This window comes from Brassica rapa, chromosome A03, assembly GCF_000309985.2.
Source record: "Brassica rapa cultivar Chiifu-401-42 chromosome A03, CAAS_Brap_v3.01, whole genome shotgun sequence".
Classification (NCBI taxonomy): Eukaryota; Viridiplantae; Streptophyta; class Magnoliopsida; order Brassicales; family Brassicaceae; genus Brassica; species Brassica rapa.
The window spans coordinates 20,909,472-20,927,203 of record NC_024797.2 but is presented as its reverse complement, the minus strand read 5'-3'; the positions used below and the strand labels follow the sequence as shown (position 1 = coordinate 20,927,203).

The following is a 17,732-nucleotide window of genomic DNA, read 5'->3' as shown; positions in this document are numbered from 1 at the left end:
GTTGATTTTAAAAGTTGAGAGATTTGTTAAATTTGGAAAGAGATGTAGAGAATTTTGTATATTGTGAAAATCTATGAAAATAAAGTAATGTAATGATTCTAAGAATTCAAGGTAAACATGTAGTATTCTCAAAATCTTAATTTGTGAGTTAAAATGATAAGAATTCAACTCCCAATAACACTTACTTTAATAGATTTGTAGAATCATTAAAATCTAAACTTTTTGAATAACAAATGATTTTGTATAGAGTTATAGAATCATCAAACCAATAACAATAGATTTCAATGAGAATATGAGAATCTATAAACCAATAACACTAGACTTAGAAATTCTAAGATTCATTATAAATCTCATCCCCACTAACACCCCCTAATGGTTTATGAAATCTTTCGTGTTGGAGGGAATGATGAATCCTTCAATCTTGTTTATAAAGAATGTAGGAAGAAAACTAATACTAATAAATACGAAAATATATTACAAATCAATATTTTGGATGAATATAAGGAACCAATAATAACTACGCATTAACCTATCTGCCTTATTTGTTCAATCACAGCACTAAAATTGATGCCACTACGATATTCTGGCCAGAAACACAAAATATCACTGACTAATATGGTGTTTTGACTTGGTCAGAAAATTTACAATAAATACCATTAAGTAACCGTATTTATTAGCAATTATTCCGTATGGCAATATTTTTTTTTGACATATTCCGTATGGCAATATAGTTGGAGCAAATCGAGCAGATTTGCCTTTTTCAAAAGTTTTTCTGCCATTTGTCTTGGAAAACTTTATGTTGATTTCATATAATCAATGACAAAAAAAATATAAAAAATCTAATTCCATAATTCAAAGGTATGTTGTCTGAGGTTATAAATATGAATAGTAAGGTAAAAAAGTGTCATGAACAAAATGTTAGTTTGCTCGAGAACCTGTAAATTCAGTTTAGACTGGTAGAATTAGTGGTAACATGCTTGGACAATGGAATGTTTGTTTTTATAACCATTGATATTTTGATTCGAAACAAAGGTGTTTGTTGTGGACCGTATATTTGTTCATGACAATAGGTTTTAAAACAACACGAACCATTGTTTTAAGTCTAATAGACATAGTCAAGCTTGAGTTTATTCCAGGACAATACGTGATAATAATTTTATAGGTTCATGTACCAAAATATCAGTTTGTCTCTAATAATGCCATACTTGTCATGAACAGAATGAACAGAAGGACAAAAAGGCACTTACAAAACATACTAATACGGTTGTGTTTATTTCGTATGCGAAGATGAAGAAGTCACGATTTTTTTCAGCCAACGATTTAAATTGTACATAAATTTGATTGATAAACCCGGTTAAAACAATTGACAATGTCGACCGGTTATTGTATTACGAACCAGGTAAAGTTGTATGACAAATATCTTTAATCTGTTATTCAATATATGTCTTAATATATGTATAATAGGTACCAATGGCAATACTGGTAAATATTCTAGTAATTTAAGGACTATTAGATTAGTTGGCTGAGAAGAGCTGTGAGCTTGCCACATAGGCTATAATGGCAAAGTTGTTATTAATTTACCAAAGGAAGGTTATTTATTAAAAATGCTTCTTGATTAATAAGTAAGGGATGTGGGAAGGGATGGAGGGAGAGTCCAAGGTTCTATAACCAGGAGATGAAAGTAGAAGATAAGAGGATGACTCAAAAAGTAGAGACTTTGAAGAGTTTCCAAGTAAATGATAAAATCAGAGTTGCAAAACTTTAAGTTTCAGAGTTTAATGAGACACACTTGGAAGACTTCGAGGAAAGTCTTCTAACATTTAATGCACTAGAAGACTTCCAAAAAGTCTTTTGACAGAGCCTTTTCTCATGTCAAGTGGAGTCCAAACTTGTCTTTGTGAAGAAATTATCTATAATAGTTTTGTTTATGATATGTTTTGTAATTTGTATGTGTACTATTTTAGTTTCAAATTCTTTTGTAAATTTGAAATGATATTAATGGAATTTTTTGGTAAATATGTTCATGTCTACAATATTATCTTGCCAAAAGTACTTGAAATTATTAAAATTATTGATATAATTTTAATAGCAAAACAAAATAACACAAAACATTAGTCAAATTTGCTACAACTAATGGAGAAAACTTCTCAAAAAAACCTTAGTCAAATTCATAAAAGATCAAACATTACATTAGTTCAAACATAAAACAGTTTCACTAGAAGTCTTCCGAAAGACTTTTGGGATGTCTTCCCAAAGACTTCTTCTCAGAAGACTTCTCGGAAGACTTAAATTTCTAGCGAGAAATTTAAATATAAGGGAAAAATTTAAGCGGGAAACTCAAATTTTAAGTGAAATTGAAATTTCAAATTTCATAAAAGTATATTTTATGATCTAAAAAGACACATTAAACCATGTGACTTGATATTCTTGAAGTTACTTAACACTTTTGAAAATTAAAAAATATATATTTATAGTTGAAAATACAAGTTTAATAGTTTAGAGAAAACGAAAGTTTATTAAACGTTGACGACTTCCACGGAAATCGTCCGGAAGACTTACAAGGAAGTCTTCTGGTCAATGCATAGAATAGTTTTGCAATTGACTTTTATGTGTCAGAAATTTGATTTTTTCTAGACGACTTACATGTAAGTCGTCCAATAGAAAAATAAAAACTAAATATTTATTTTTTTCTAAATGAGTTCCATGTAAGTCGTTTCAAGTTACTTTTGCAATTAGAAAATAAAAATTAAATATTTTATTTTATCCGGACGTCTTCCATGTAAGTCTTCCGGTAGAAAACTTAGACGAAAGTCTTCTAGGATTTTATTCCGAGATATTATGATTTTAGAAAAAGATGTATTGCTATGGTTTTAGTAAATATTTACGATTTGTGAATAGTTGTGATGTTTGTTAAATTTTTTTCATTTTTAAAATACTCAAAACATCAATAATACAAGGCCGGGGAAAAGAATAATTTCTCTGGAAATAAATTAAACGAAAACATGTTTCTACGGAGACTAATCCCTAATATATACAATTAATACATGATAAACAAAATAACGCATTAGATATAAAGTTACTTTTTTGAAACTATATAAAGTTATTTTTTATCTTTTAATTACACGTAAAGACTTTATTTTAAGCCTAAAATCGATGATCTTGCTACATAAATATGCGATCCTTCAAAACAATATAGACGATTTCATCTCGGATTTATTTTTGCAACACCATTAATGTTGGCCATTTAGGCTTGCAAATGATAAAGATTGTGAAGATTATTATTAACATATTACGATAAAAATAAATGGTTTGAAATGGTGATGATTGTGAGTAAGTATAAATATTTTGAAAACATGCAACTCTAAAATATTACATTAAAGGTTGCAAGATGTTTTTATTTATATAAATTTTAGTTTTGTCAAATACTATATATTTGATATCTTATTTTGTTTTATATTTTATATAATTATCTATGATTGTACTTTCAAAAACTTGATGTGAACATATTTACATTACATATGTAAAACTTTGTCATATCTGTGTTTTGCTATTATAAGAGAAATCATAATATATTTTTTATGAAAGATTGGAATAACCATATGAATATATTGTACTAAATATATTGCACATTATTTATCAAAATCTTACAAAAATAATAATTTATAAAAATTTATAAGTTTAAAGTGAATTAAAAAATGATAATTCATAATCACTTTTCATCTAAAATGATATAAAATCAAAATTCATAAAAATTGAATGAAAATAATAGAATAAATTAAATATTTTGTTGAGTTATATATACATTAAAAATGAATGAAAATAATAGAATAGATTAAATATTTTGTTGAGTTATATATACTAACGTTAATGAAAAATATTTAGTCCATAATAACAAATTTTAATTTATATTTATTAAGTTTGAAAAATACATTTCAATATACAAATTATATATGGACAAGGTAATATGAAAGAAAATAGAAGTCCAAACTTTTGGTAAGAAATCACTTTTATATTATTTTGACTATAATCTAAGAAAATTAATTGAAAGATTTTATCTAAGAAATTCCTTTATGCAAGTTTATGTTTATATATATAATATCAATCTAAAATAAGAGAACACTCAAACAATTTAGAAAACATCCTACAAAATGAGTCTCTTCCAAAATATATTAATCTCATTTGTTTTCACTATTTTCTTCGTGACTTCAAATGTTCACGGCACCAATAATGTTCCGGGTACTAGAATATTACTTTTACATTTAATTTAGTTATTCCAATGTCTTTATTTCTACCTAATTTTAATATTGTATTATTTATTATTATTTGAATAGATTTTGGAGTAGAACAAAAAATTACAAAATGCTATGGTCCTTGTAACCAAGGAGCTGCAGGAGCTGCAGAATGTGACGGGTTTTGTAGAGCCAAAAATATTCAGTCAAAGGGAACTTGTAGTTCTGGCTTTTGTTGTTGTGTGTGGCAAATAAAAAATTAGAATAATCTTATTAGATATTATATTTTTAATAAAAGGAAAATAACATTACCAATTAATACATAAATATGTTATGAAACTAAAGTTGCTTTGATTAATCTCAAGAAAATATTAGTCAAAGTTTACTAAATATAAAAAATGTAATAAACTATACATGATATAAAACTGTAAAAAAAGTAGGTTTTTGGTAAACCAAGTTTTCATATGATTACCTATTTACCTTTGATAATTATTTGTACGTTTAGCATTTTTCTCTCGTATGAGTTTGATCACTTCTCACGAAAGTAAAAGGTTTCAATTTTATTTTGTAATTGTTTGTCGATATAATTATGTATTTTATAGATTAGAATAGTTAAGAATAACATTTTCAATAGTGGTTTTGTTCATAACCTTGCAGTTAAATATCATTTAGTTGTTTCATATCACTTTTACTTTCTGTTATTGTTTATTCTAAAATACTATATTAATTAGATAAACAAATATAATTTATATATATAAGTAAATATTGTAAGAAAGTGTCTTGAGTGTTTGGTGATATGAAATAAATGATCATAACTTTTTGGATAATGACAATGAAGTGGAATAAAATTCTACTTGAGAATTTCAAAAGATATTAGTGAATCGAAATGTAAGATTTTTGTATTCATCAAAAATAGATTACAACATATAATTAATGGATGATTTATTAAGTGGGTATCAAGAGGAGGGAAATATATTCTTATAAAATCCATTTTTTTGCTTTTCCAACCTATGTTATGTCCAACTTCCTTTATTGTTGGATATCTTTGAAAATTTCGCGAGTGCCATTACACGATTTTAGTGGAGCTCAAATCCACATAAGCGAGAGATGTATTGGACCAAATGAAAAAAAAAACTGTGTTGCCAAAAAGAAGAAGGTGATTTTGGTTTCTGTATGATCCATGGTTTTTTTTTAACACTGTGTGAAACTTCATTACTCAGAAACTGGGAAACAAGAGTTTTAAATACAGGGCGTTGAGAGGCACCAACATGACCTTAACCCCAAAATTACGATAACACAGGAAAGCAAGAATAGAAAAAAAAACACATTCCAAGTAAACAGAAGGCCTGAGATAGCTACTGAGATCAGAGTATGCTTGATAGAAGACGTCAATCATTTTGGCCATGGGAAGCTTCCTCTTGAATTAAACCCGCTAGCCAAACAAGACCACTCCTCGCAATATACGAATGGTAGCGATGATCATGTGTGACAGTAAGTGCAATCTCATCAGCTGGATGGTTACCTTCTCGATGAGTAAAGGCGATGGGAAAATTTAAGCGGGAAGTTAAAATTTAAGCAGAAAACTCAAATTTTAAGTGAAGATTAAAATTTCAAATTCATAAAAATTAAAAAATATATCTTATGATCTAAAAAGACACATTAAACCATGTGATTTGATATTTTTGAAGTTACTTAACACTTTTGAAAGTTAAAATATATATATTTAAAGTTGAAATGCAAGTTTTATAGTTTCAACTAGCTTCATAGCTTCAACTAGTGAGACAACTTGTTTAGCTTCTCCAACCACACAAAACCTCACCACCAAAGCAACCCACTTGTTATGACCAAGAATGATGAGCTCTATGAACCTTAAAAATTTTAAAATCAAAATCTTGGATTTTTTTTTGATGAATATAGAGAGAAAATGAAATAGATCTTGTTTTTAATTCATAAAAAATGAGATTGAAGGAGTCAAAATCGATTTTTAGGTGAATTAAGAGCTTCAATGATAAGGGACAAAATCTAGTGTTTTTAATCATAAGCTCTTTTTTTTTTTCTGTAAAGAACGTTCTGCATGGTTTCATCTTATAACTAACTAACACGAGTCCATTCAACAAATCAAATTTTGCTGCAAACTGATCTTTTGACTTCACAAAGCAGCGGCAATGGTTGTAATCTCCGAAATCACCGACGACGATAACGGCGACAAGAAACCGCAAGAACCCCCCGGAGGAAAAACAAGAATTATAACAACGACGTGGCCGATGGTATCTAACGTGAGGATTGATTTCGTGACGTACGCTGTGGTGAAACAGAGGATTTACACGTTGAGTCCACCGTCCACGTGCGTGGTGTCACGTTTGAGAAGACGTCAAGGAGGTGAGATTAGGGGGAAGGTTGAATCAGTTGAGGTTGTGTTTAAAACCACCAAGTCAACGCCTAGTATTGAGCTTTCTCGAACTGTTATCGTTTGATGATGAGTACATATGGTTACTTACAGGTATGTTATGTCTTCTGTCATATTGAATTTGATGAATTCTTATGGTTAGAGAGACACCTTCAAGACTTAATTAGACTTTTTTCATGAACTTCCAGGGGAAGGATCTTATATTACATGGATTTGTTGAAGCAGAGTAACTTGCAGACAAAACAGTTGTAGTCTGCGAAACTTGTTGAGATGCATGCATCGTTTGTTAGCTTTCTTGGACTTTTGTGAAGTTTGCACTGACAGTGTACTCCAGTTCTTTCTGTTTGCTTTTGGATATATGTTATGATATACAGTAAAAAAACAGCCTGCTTCTACTAGAGGAGAAATTTAAAATTTCGGTTTAGATATGAAGCGAAACAAACTGGTTTAGCAATAAACCGGTAGCTTTGACCCTATCTATAGGTAACTAGAAGTCACCCTCTTGGATTTTTGGATTGTGCGTAGGACAAGGGCCGCCCATTACCAAAGTTTGGAGAATGGGATGTGAATGACCCTTCCTCAGCTGAGGGATTCACTGTTATCTTCAACAAAGCTAGAAACGAGAAAAAAGGTGGTGGCGTGTCTGACTCACCACGGAAAGATGAACCTCCTGGATTTAATAAAAACGGCTATGTCTTTGGAAAACCCACCGTAAGCGACAGCATCTCTTCTCTAAACTCAAGAAAAGTAAAAATAGTTGAGAGGTAGCTGAGTTGTATTAGAGCTTATTATTGGTGCTGTTTCATTATTGGTGCTGTTTCTTTGCCATGATTTTGTAGAAAAAGTGGTTTTGCTGTATAAAATCCACTCGCGCAGAATAAGTTGGTGAGGTCTTCGCCTTGCAAGGTCATTTTATCTATATCTATAAGTCCTACTGCGTCATGACAGTCACTTGTGGATATCTGGTCGGGGTTGTTTCTGAGTGGTGTTTTCGTGAGTCTCTGGTGCAAGGATGATGAATGTATTTAGATAACAACGATGTCGTTTCTTTGTATTGGTGTGATTGGTTGTCTGGTATATTGTATTCTTCACTTGTTTGTGAGTCATCTATCACTTAATATTGCTTGCGATTTCCATTGATAGTGTCTTTTTTAAAATTGTGTTTCCAAGCGCTTCAGTAAATCAAATCTTGATTCAATTTATTCAGTGGTTTTTCAAAAATTCTGATGCAATAGAGAAAACAAACAAGCCTTTCTAGTCTCACTTCAATTATCATAGAAACAAGATACAAATGTACCAACAAACATAGTTGGAGATGTGAGTTTTAGGGACATGGTTTCTAAGTCTGAGAAATGTTCCTCCCAAAGAGTCCAGCTATGCCTTTCTCAGGGTCGTTTTGCTTCACAATGGACTCACCAACCAATACCTGTAAAACCTCAAAAATCAGGCATCATTTCATTTCAATCATGTGTGTAAGAACTTGCACAAGTTACCAAGCAACCATAGATGGATAGCTGTGAGAGCTTACCGCTTTAACTCCAGCGGCTTGTACATAGGCAATATCATCAGGTGTAAACAGGCCGGATTCGCCAACCACCTTAAAACCCCCCACATAACAGAATCATCATGGTCAGAAACTCAGGAAGATGTCAAAAAGACATTAATGGAAACAAGAACTACTTACAATCATGTCTTTCTCGCGGATTTGTCTACCGTGCTCTCCTTCAAGAAGCTTCTTTGTATTACTAATGTCCACTTTAAAAGTTTCTGAACACACAAGAAAACTTTAATTTGTCAGACTCATCAGGTCAACTAAACTAGAGATACTGTATGTAACAAAAGCTTGTTCATTACCAAGACTTCGGTTATTGATGCCAACAAGCTCGATACCTTCTATTCCAAGAACACGACCCATCTCTCTCTCATCGTGCACCTAATTAAGAGCCAAGCGTATTTTAAGAGCATAACTAAAAAGGAATACTAACTCTCTCTCAACAATAATAATCAAAAGCAAGGTAAAAAAAAAGACCTCAACAAGGGCAGCCAAACCAAGCTTCTTGGAGAGCTTAAGCAAGTAGGTTATTTCAAGGTCGGTCAATATAGCAGCAATAAGCAATACTGCGTCAGCACCTTTAGACCGAGCATAGTAGATCTGCCATGGATCTACAACAAACTCTTTGCATAATAGTGGACACTGCAAATAATATTCAAAAGAAGCAAGGCTTACAAAAAAAGTGTCTTCATCATCATAAAAACAACAAAAGAAGAAACGAGACTTTGCTAAGAGAATAATACCTTCACACCAGCGCTTCTTATTGCTTCCAAGTTTTCAAAGCCTCCCTGTCGAACCAAACCAAGATAAGAACTACCAAATGTTAAACACACATACATTGATAATGTGTATAAGATATGCGCAAATGAATACAGAACAAGTGAAACCTTGAAATACTTCTGGTCAGTCAAAACACTGAGACACGCTGCACCACCTCTCTCATAAGCTTGAGCAATCTCGACCTGTCAGCAACACAATCATATAAGAACAATAGAGAATCATATATGTGGAACTATTCAACAGAAAAAAAAGTGTTTGATCAATTCCCCAAGGCCAGAGTGAAAATGTCAAAGACTACAATTTTTCTTCAACTTTAACTAAGCTTAATCAGAGTCCAATAACTATATCCGAAAATATGATATTCATCATTAAGAATCAACTATACCGGGTCAAAGTTCTCTTTCAAGATTCCTCTACTTGGAGAAGCCTTCTTAACCTCAGCGATCAAACCAGGGAAGCCAGTTCTTTGATGAGCCATCCTAAGTGCACCTACAAAATCCCTGGTGGGAGGAGCATTCTCTACAGCTTTCTTTAACGCCTCAAGTGGGTTCAGTTCCTTCATCTGAAGAAAGAGACAATCAGTACCATTAACAACTCACATAGCCTTGAAGAAGCCAAAAGGGGTTGCAAAGAGATAAAAAAAAACTCTTTACCCGGGAAACTTCTTGGTCTTTGAACCATGTAATCTCCTCCAAGATGTTACTGGGAGAATCAGCAACTTGGCCGTTAAGCAATCTCAGCTCAAACGGTCCAGAATAACCCAGTGGAGCCTTGCTTGGAGGTTTTCTCCTGATCCTGATACCTTGGCTAATAGCTAATTCGTTCTGATACATGTCTACTTCCCATTCCTTGATTCTAACATCAGAAGAAGAAGCAACACCGCCTAAGCTCTCCTTCAAATCCGACTACCAAACAGAAAAAGGCAAATACTTTCAGCAACATAATTAGATAAGAATACTCCTCAGATTGGTTTCAGCTAGGGTTCATAACTCCAACATGAGAAAGTGCGAGAGAGAGATCAAAAAGAATCAAACGAAAGACTCGACCTTTGTTAATGGGTTTTTTTTTATCATAGAATCAAAAGAGACAGAAGAAGCAATAAAGTTTAAATCACAAAGAAGGAGAAGACGGTGACGCCGCACCTGCTGAGATCGGATTGTGAACTGCGACGGAGATCTAGAACTGATCCTTGTGTCCATGGCAAAACCTGAAACAGAGCGTCTGATGGAGACAGAACCGATACACCGATGGAGAGAAGGTGAGACCAGTCTAAGCGGAAGTCTCTGTCCAGCACTTTGAACCGGAACTAATGCATCCATTGCCGGAAATATGAAAATGAAAATGAAAATGCTTTCGGGGGATTGATGATGATTCTAGTTGAGTTTTATTATTATGAAAATTGTTTGGCAGTTGGGTGATTAACACGTGGTTTAATAATAAAACCAACGTGAGACTGAAATGGTTGGTGAAAAAACTCAAACACATCCTTATCAGTCCAACATTTTATGCCAGTATAGACTCTATATGCATCCTTGTACTTTTTGGGATTAGTTTGTGACAAGGTTGACAAACAAGACCAACAAAAAATGCATACTCTATTTAATTAATTTCGTGCATCTTAAATCAAACTACGGTAAATCACAATTTTTTTCTCAAATCTTTTCAAATTAATAAACCCAGTTTCAAAATGCCAATCATAGATTTGTTTTCAGTCAATTTTTTTTTTTTATAGCAGACACAAGACTTGTACTTTTTGAATAAGCTACTGAATTAACAGGGGGGTGGAGAAAACCCCATCATGATCAAACTTTATTAGTGAAAGTAGTCAAAACCCAAGCATATGAAGTGTGTAACAAGTAGTTTACATAAGATTTTTAGGCATATAGCTTGTGGAGTTCATCTTTGAACTTGGCCTTTATTTGCTCCCTCTTTAACTTGAGAGCAGCTGTGACTAGCCCCGACTCTGGTGTCCACTGCTCCGGCAATAACTTTATCTTTGCTGGGATCTCAAACTTTTCTAGCTTTGCCGTCTTTGCTGCCTGGAACCGAACACATTTAGCATGTGTTGTAACTGTGAACCAAAAAAAAAAAAAAAACTAGAGACAGGTACTGAAACACAAACCTTGATAAGAGATTGCTGAACCTCCTTGACTGCTTCACCGTTCTCACATAGCTCAGAGAAGTCGCTGGATTTAACGCCTGCTTCCTCTGCCCATTTCTCTAATGCTCCGTGTGATGGTACAACAAGAGCTACACAGTAGCTGTTCATTGGGTCTGCGTGTACCATAATGTTGTCAACGTAATTACTTGAACCCAAAGCTGCCTCCACCTGTGATTTATGATGCAGACAGTGCAAAGGGATAAAGAGATTTTATAATATACCATCCTTTACTTAGATTTTGAGTTTTGATGGGCATACCTTTCCAAGGGATACATATTCCCCGTGTTGAAGTTTAACGATATCTTTCTTTCTGTCAATAACTTCAAGACATCCATCAGGGTGGAATCTCCCAATGTCTCCTGTGTAAAACCACCTCGTGCCATTCTCATCAACCTGAAATCGTCATGTTGATCATCAGAAATCTATACAGCCAGCAGAACACCTAAGCTTCCGGTATCTGACATGGCATGCTTCTTTTACCTTGTAAACCTCATCTGTTTTTTCTTGATTGTTGAAGTAACCTGCTGTTACACTGTTACCACCTACCACAATCTCCCCCCGAGGCATTGGTTTGTCTGAAACTCTATAGCCACCTTCTTCCCAAGAAACAAGCTGCAAGATAAATATACATTGATGAAGCGTGTTACTCATGATTACAACAATTTTACATACACGCATCGTTGAAAACCTTAATGTAACCACATGGAAGTGGTGGTCCCACGCGTCCAGCAGTAGGATCGTCCCACTCAGAAAACGTAGCTCCAGCACACGTTTCAGTTAATCCATATCCTTGACCGATGGGAGACCTAACGGAAAACAATGCGCAATCACAATCAGAACAAATTAAGAAGAACACAGCTAAGCACAAAGTACATGAAATTCAGCAAGCAAAAAGAGTTCAAACATACCAACGTAGAAAATAATGTAAGAGAAAAACAAAATCCAAACGAATCCAATGGCATTTGCCTAAGACAACATGGGACAAGACTCGTATTGCAAAGGAAGATTCTCTTACCCCATGCAGATATTGATGAAGCGTTGCGAATCAGGAGACAGAGGAGCCCCTCCAACGAGCATAAATCGAATGCGTCCACCAAGCACAGCGCGTATTTTTGTGAAGACTAGAGTGTCCCAAAACATTTTCTCCAAACCCCAGGCACCAAACCAACTTCCGTTCACAGCTGCTAACCGGCGCTTGTATGCAAAGTTAAAGAGAGTCTTCGCCATGCCTCCCTTTTCCTCAACCTAGATTTGTCACGCACAAAAGAATACCTGATTCTAGTAAGTAACTGCAAAAACACTCACAACATCGACGATGATACCTTTTTTAGAACTCCATCACGGACGCGATCCAGAATAGCTGGAACTGCAGTCATGAGAGTTGGGTTTAGAACTGAAACATCTCCTTTGGTTCCTTTCTTAACTTTATTTGAAGTGTCAGTTAAAGTCATTGCTGAGCCATAACCGATGGCACTACCCCATGTAAAGACCACAATCTGAAAATAACCATAATTTGGTAAGAACGAGTAAGGTAGAAGCACTAAACAGAGAGCGAGAGAGCTCAGAAAAATACCTCAGCTTCCAGCTCGAACACATGCGCCAAGGGTAAATATGCAATATACACGTCATTCTTATTCAGCTTTGGAATCACCTTCATAACTCCTGCAGCAGTTGCGATTAGATTCCCGTGGGTAATCATAACTCCCTGAGTGAATGCGCACAAATGTAAGGTTAGGATAACACTTATATCCTCTCCTAAACGAAACCAAAAGTTTCTTGGTAAAAATTCGTAACTAAGAGAGTCAAGCACACACCTTTGGTAGACCGGTACTACCACTTGTAAACATTATAACCGCAACTCCATTCTTGGAAGGAAAGCTCGGCTCAACAGGTCTCTCCTTCCCCAGTTTCTCAACTTCAGAGATGGACGAAACCGTTATATCACCAAGACCATTCACCTCACTAGAAGCAACCTCAACTCCATCTTCTTCAATGTAAATAATGTTCTTCACAGTCTTCAAGCTTGATTGTATCGCAGACAACTTCTTGAGTTGCTTTGAGTCGCATATCAGGGTCGACACTTGAGTCTGTCAACAACATAACACCAAGATTCAGAGATCCAGCACTAAGACTAGTACCAACAACAAAAGAAAAGCCTCCACACTCCACACCAACCTCATTGAGTGAGTAAATCAAAGCCTCCTCTCCCAAAGAAGCATAGATAGTCACAACAGTCAAGTTCTGCCTAAAACACCCCTGCATTTAACAAAACAAAATCAACTTCCATCAACTAAGTAAGGCCTACTAATAACAAAACTCAATCAATTTACCTGAAACGCGATAAACCACTCAGCTCTTGTATCAGAAAATATAGCGACACGTGTATCAACGTTATGTCCAACACCAACAAGCCCAGACGCAAAGTTGCAAACACGTTCAAAGACCTCTCCATAGCTCTGCCACCGATACTCCCCGAGATGAAGCTTCTCGAACTTCCTTCCGTCACTAGACGTAACGATCTCCTTGTCTATAAACTCCCTAGTCCCGAGCAACCGGTTGCTCGAGTACTTCTTGCAAGCCTGCTCGAACAAAGCAGCCATAGTCGTGGCTCCTGGCCAAGGAACGTCGACGAGATCGGGACCTCTGGCGTGACGCATCGCGTAGCCTTCCTCGCCGCCTACTTTCACCGGAACGCCTCTCTTCTTCCCCTTTTTGGTTCCGGTTAAGACGACGGAGAGGAGAACCGGTACTAGTAGAGCCGCGACTCCGCCTGCTACGATCGTGGAGAGTCCGTACTCGCTGATTTTGGAATTCTCCAGAAACGATGAAGCCATTGGAGGATCTTCCATAACCACCTGGTGGATCCGATGGTTGATCGGTTAAAATCAAAATCGGCAGATCACAAAAGCTAAAAACAGAATCAAAATGGAGAAGAAGAAGAAGGTTAAGGAATCGTGATTACCTCCGTGAAGAATCGAATTGATCGGAAGTTTCTTTCGAATCGGATTCTAGAGAAAGTGTGTAATCAAAGCAAAGCTCCGATGGACTCCGTCGTGCTTTGAGGATTAAAACCAATCGCGAGTAGGGAGATAGACACGTGTCAGTCGACAGATGGAAGAGAAATGGTAATCGGTGAATCGACGGACACGTGTCGTTCAAATGGCACCGGTACATAAGTCAACAAGACTTTCATTGCGCCACGACGCTAAGGAAGCTGCTAGTGCTCCCCACTGAGTGAGATTCTCTGATTCCCCAATTTTGGAATTGGAACCGGATACATCTGAAAACGTGTATTTTCAAAATTGGTTTATTTCGAGTTTTTTATTTGGTCGGCAAAATTTTCTATTACGAGAACTATGTTACATGTATAGTTTACTAGTATTATTTTGCTTAACACACTTAGCAAGTTGATCAATATAGATAAGTTTTTTGGAAGATACATATTGGAACCGTGGTATTCGTACAAAGACAAGACGGCGACAATGTCTTGGACATAGATAGCAATTGCTACATCACAGCAATCCTGCGCGTTCATGCTTCTTATCCATGGCTAATGAATCATATAGATTCTTAGCATCTTCTTCAAAAACGATTACTTATACAGTTATACCGCATCTTTCTCAAACATCCATCTTGAACGCCAGTGCTCTAGCCCCCAGTGGAGATGATAAGACTTAAATGCTCGAAGAGTCTATAGTAGTCGGTCTATTTCGGTGTAATAGTTTGCAAATCACAAAAGAAAAAAAAATATATTTTTAAAGTTTTCATTTATTTTATCACATTCTTTTTAAATATTTCGGTTTTAAATTGGTCTATTTCAATTTAATTGGTTTAAAAGCATTAAGAAGATGTATTGGATTAAGAATCTGAGGAATTTTAGTTAAAACTACAAAGAATTGAAATTAGAATAGCTTTTGTAAGGTTTTTGTTACAAACTTTAAGGTGACTTTTCTAACATGTATTTTTATTTAATTTATTTAAAATGGTACAATTTATCCTTCAAAACTTTGTTATGATTATTTTTTATTTTATAATATACAGAAAATATATACAAATAAAATATTTTTTGCCTAGATTATTTAGAAAAAAAAGTGAGTTGAATTAGCTTATTTAAAAACTTCTAGCAATATTATGGTCATAGATTTTTAATTATAAATTAAATTTTGACACACACATTTAAAAGGTACCATTGTTTTTGGATGATGAAAAAATTATTTAAAAGCTTTTATTCTATACATTTGATCTATTTTTAAGTTTTTTTATAAATTTATGTTTACATTTCTGTGCATTATTTGTTTTCTTAAGGATATTTTTTAAGTTTTGAGAAGAATTTAGATCTGCTATATATAATTACTTTTAATTTACATATTTAAAAATTGGATGATTTTTTAGAAGTTTTTATATATTTTTGTTACATGTGTATAAATTTAGCTTTTCAATATTAAATTTGCGAATATAAGCTAAAGTCTTACAAAAATAAAAATAGAGTAACCATTAGATTTTAGAAAAATATGTATTGCTATGGCTAGAGTAAATATTTATGATTTGTGAATAGTTGTGATGTTTGTTAATTTTTTTCATTTTTAAAATACTTAAAACATCAATAATACAAGGCGGAAAAAAAAATAATTTCTGAAAATAAATTAAACGGAAACATGTTTCTATGGAGACTAATCCCTAATATATACAACTAATACATGATAAAAAAAATAGCGCTTTAGATATAAATTTATTTCTCTTTTGAAACTATATGAAGTTACTTTTTATCTTTTGATTACACATAAAGACTATTTTAAGCCTAAAATCCATGATCTATGATTGCAGATTTTTATAAATATCCATGATCTATGACTTTATTTTAACACATGTAAAGGTTGCCAGATTTTTTTAGTTATATAAATTCAATTTTGACAATTACTAGATATTTGATATCTTTTATATATATAATTATCTATGATTGTACTATCAAAAACTTGATGTGAACATATTTACATTACATATGTAAAACTTTTTCATATCTGTGTTTTATAAGAGAAATCATAATATATTTTTAATGAAAGATTGGAATAACCATATGAATATATAATACTAAATATATTTTACATTATTTATCAAAATCTTACAAAATAATAATTAATAAAAAATTATAAGTTTAAAGTGAATTAAAATGAAAACTGATAATTCATAATTAGTTTTCATCTAAAATGATATAAAATCAAAAATTCATAAAACATTAATGTAAATAATAGAATAATTAAATATTTTGTAGAGTTATATATACTAACGTTAATGGAAATATTCAGTCCATAATAACAATTTTAATTCATATTTATTACAGTTTGAAAAATACATCTCAATAGTCAATATAAAATTATATATGGACAAGGTAATATGAAAGAAAATAAAAAGTCCACACTTTAGGTAAGAAATCACTTTTATATTATTTTTGACTGTAATCTAAGAAAATTAAATGAAAGATTTTCTCTAAGAGATTTTTTATGCAAGTTCATGTTTGTATATATAATATCAATCCAAAGTAACAGAACACTCAAACAATTTAGAAAACATCCTACAAAATGAGTTTCTTCCAAAATATATTAATCTCATTTGTTTTCACTATTTTCTTCATGACTTCAAATGTTCACTGCACCAATAATGTTCCGGGTACTAGAATATTACTTTGACATTTAATTTCAGTTATGCTAATGTCTTTATTCCTACATAATTTTAATATTGTATTATTTATTATTATTTGAATAGATTTTGGAGTAGAAGAAAAAATTACAAAATGCAATTATCCTTGTAACCGAGAAGCTGCATGTGTCTACTTTTGTAGAGCCAAATATCAGGCAACTGGTAGTTGTAGTACTGGCCGTTGTTGTTGTAGCAAATAAAAAAATTAGAATAATTTTATTAGATATTATATATTTAATAAAATGAAAATAATATCACCAATAATACATAAACATGTTATCAAACTGAAGTTCCTGTGATTAATCTCAAGAAAATATTAGTCAAAGTCTACTAAATATTATAAATGTAATACAATATACATGATATAGAACTGTAAAATAAGTAGGTTTTTGGTAAACCAAGTTTTCATATGATTACCTATTTACCTTTTATTTGTACGTTTAGCATTTTTCTTTTGTATGAGTTTGATACTTCTCACGAAAGTAAAAGGTTTCAATTTTATTTTGTAATTGGTTGTCGATATATATAATTGTGTATTTTATATATTAGAATAGTTAAGAATAACATTTTCAATAGTGGTTTTGTTCATAATCTTTCAGTTAAATATCATTTAGTTGTTTCATATCACTTTTACTTTCTGTTATTGTTTACTCTAAAATACTATATTAATTAGGGTAAACAAATATAATTAATATATATAAGTAAATATTGTAAGAAAGTGTTTTAAGTGTTTGGTGATATAAAACAAATGATCATAACTTTTTGGATAGTGACAACGAAGCGGACTAAAATTCTACTTGAGAATTTCAAAAGATATTAGTGAATCGAAATGTAAGATTTTTGCATTCATCAAAAATAGATTACAATCTATAATTAATAAATGATTTTTTCAGTGGTTATCAAGAGGAG

General features: G+C 32.9%; 2 protein-coding genes and 1 long non-coding RNA gene across 5 annotated transcripts; 1 reads left to right on the top strand and 2 right to left on the bottom strand.

The window, feature by feature from the left end:
- Nucleotides 1–101: 101 nt before the first annotated feature.
- Nucleotides 102–5,541, top strand: LOC103860299. 2 transcript variants are annotated; one of them, XR_004456611.1, is made up of 3 exons: nt 102–4,236; nt 4,332–5,246; nt 5,310–5,541. It is a non-coding gene; the product is annotated as an uncharacterized LOC103860299 (long non-coding RNA). The 2 variants fall into 2 exon arrangements; XR_631344.2 differs by having other exon boundaries at nt 133–4,236; nt 4,332–5,541.
- A 2,273-nt stretch (nt 5,542–7,814) lies between these two features.
- On the bottom strand, nt 7,815–10,400 carry LOC103860298 (indole-3-glycerol phosphate synthase, chloroplastic). 2 transcript variants are annotated; one of them, XM_018657689.2, is made up of 10 exons: nt 10,111–10,400; nt 9,622–9,861; nt 9,354–9,530; nt 9,076–9,150; nt 8,932–8,976; nt 8,666–8,830; nt 8,491–8,569; nt 8,321–8,403; nt 8,165–8,233; nt 7,815–8,062 (listed from the first exon to the last, which is right to left on the bottom strand). In XM_018657689.2, the coding sequence occupies exons 1-10, from the start codon at nt 10,285–10,287 to the stop codon at nt 7,976–7,978; spliced, it is 1,197 nt and encodes a 398-aa protein (XP_018513205.1). In that variant the 5' UTR covers nt 10,288–10,400; the 3' UTR covers nt 7,815–7,975. The 2 variants fall into 2 exon arrangements, with proteins under 2 accessions (XP_018513205.1, XP_009136134.1); XM_009137886.3 differs by having other exon boundaries at nt 9,622–9,873; nt 10,111–10,386.
- Nucleotides 10,401–10,718: 318 nt separating this feature from the next.
- LOC103860297 (long chain acyl-CoA synthetase 8) lies at nt 10,719–14,350 on the bottom strand. Its single transcript, XM_009137885.3, has 12 exons — nt 14,092–14,350; nt 13,460–13,984; nt 13,305–13,385; nt 12,944–13,216; nt 12,703–12,834; nt 12,452–12,625; nt 12,145–12,374; nt 11,818–11,935; nt 11,610–11,741; nt 11,388–11,522; nt 11,091–11,297; nt 10,719–11,007 (listed from the first exon to the last, which is right to left on the bottom strand). The coding sequence occupies exons 2-12, from the start codon at nt 13,976–13,978 to the stop codon at nt 10,843–10,845; spliced, it is 2,166 nt and encodes a 721-aa protein (XP_009136133.1). The 5' UTR covers nt 13,979–13,984; nt 14,092–14,350; the 3' UTR covers nt 10,719–10,842.
- Nucleotides 14,351–17,732: the final 3,382 nt, after the last annotated feature.

Excerpts from the sequence above, each read along its gene's own strand:
- LOC103860298 (XM_009137886.3), bottom strand. The coding sequence starts at position 10,287 with ATGGATGCATTAGTTCCGGTTCAAAGTGCTGGACAGAGACTTCCGCTT. Across the intron at positions 9,531-9,621 it reads AAGACCAAGAAGTTTCCCGG|ATGAAGGAACTGAACCCACT; the intron begins GTAAAGAGTTTT and ends CTCTTTCTTCAG. Across the intron at positions 8,831-8,931 it reads TAAGAAGCGCTGGTGTGAAG|TGTCCACTATTATGCAAAGA; the intron begins GTATTATTCTCT and ends TATTATTTGCAG.
- LOC103860297 (XM_009137885.3), bottom strand. The coding sequence starts at position 13,978 with ATGGAAGATCCTCCAATGGCTTCATCGTTTCTGGAGAATTCCAAAATC. Across the intron at positions 13,217-13,304 it reads TGATTTACTCACTCAATGAG|ACTCAAGTGTCGACCCTGAT; the intron begins GTTGGTGTGGAG and ends TGTTGTTGACAG. Across the intron at positions 12,626-12,702 it reads TGTTCGAGCTGGAAGCTGAG|ATTGTGGTCTTTACATGGGG; the intron begins GTATTTTTCTGA and ends GGTTATTTTCAG.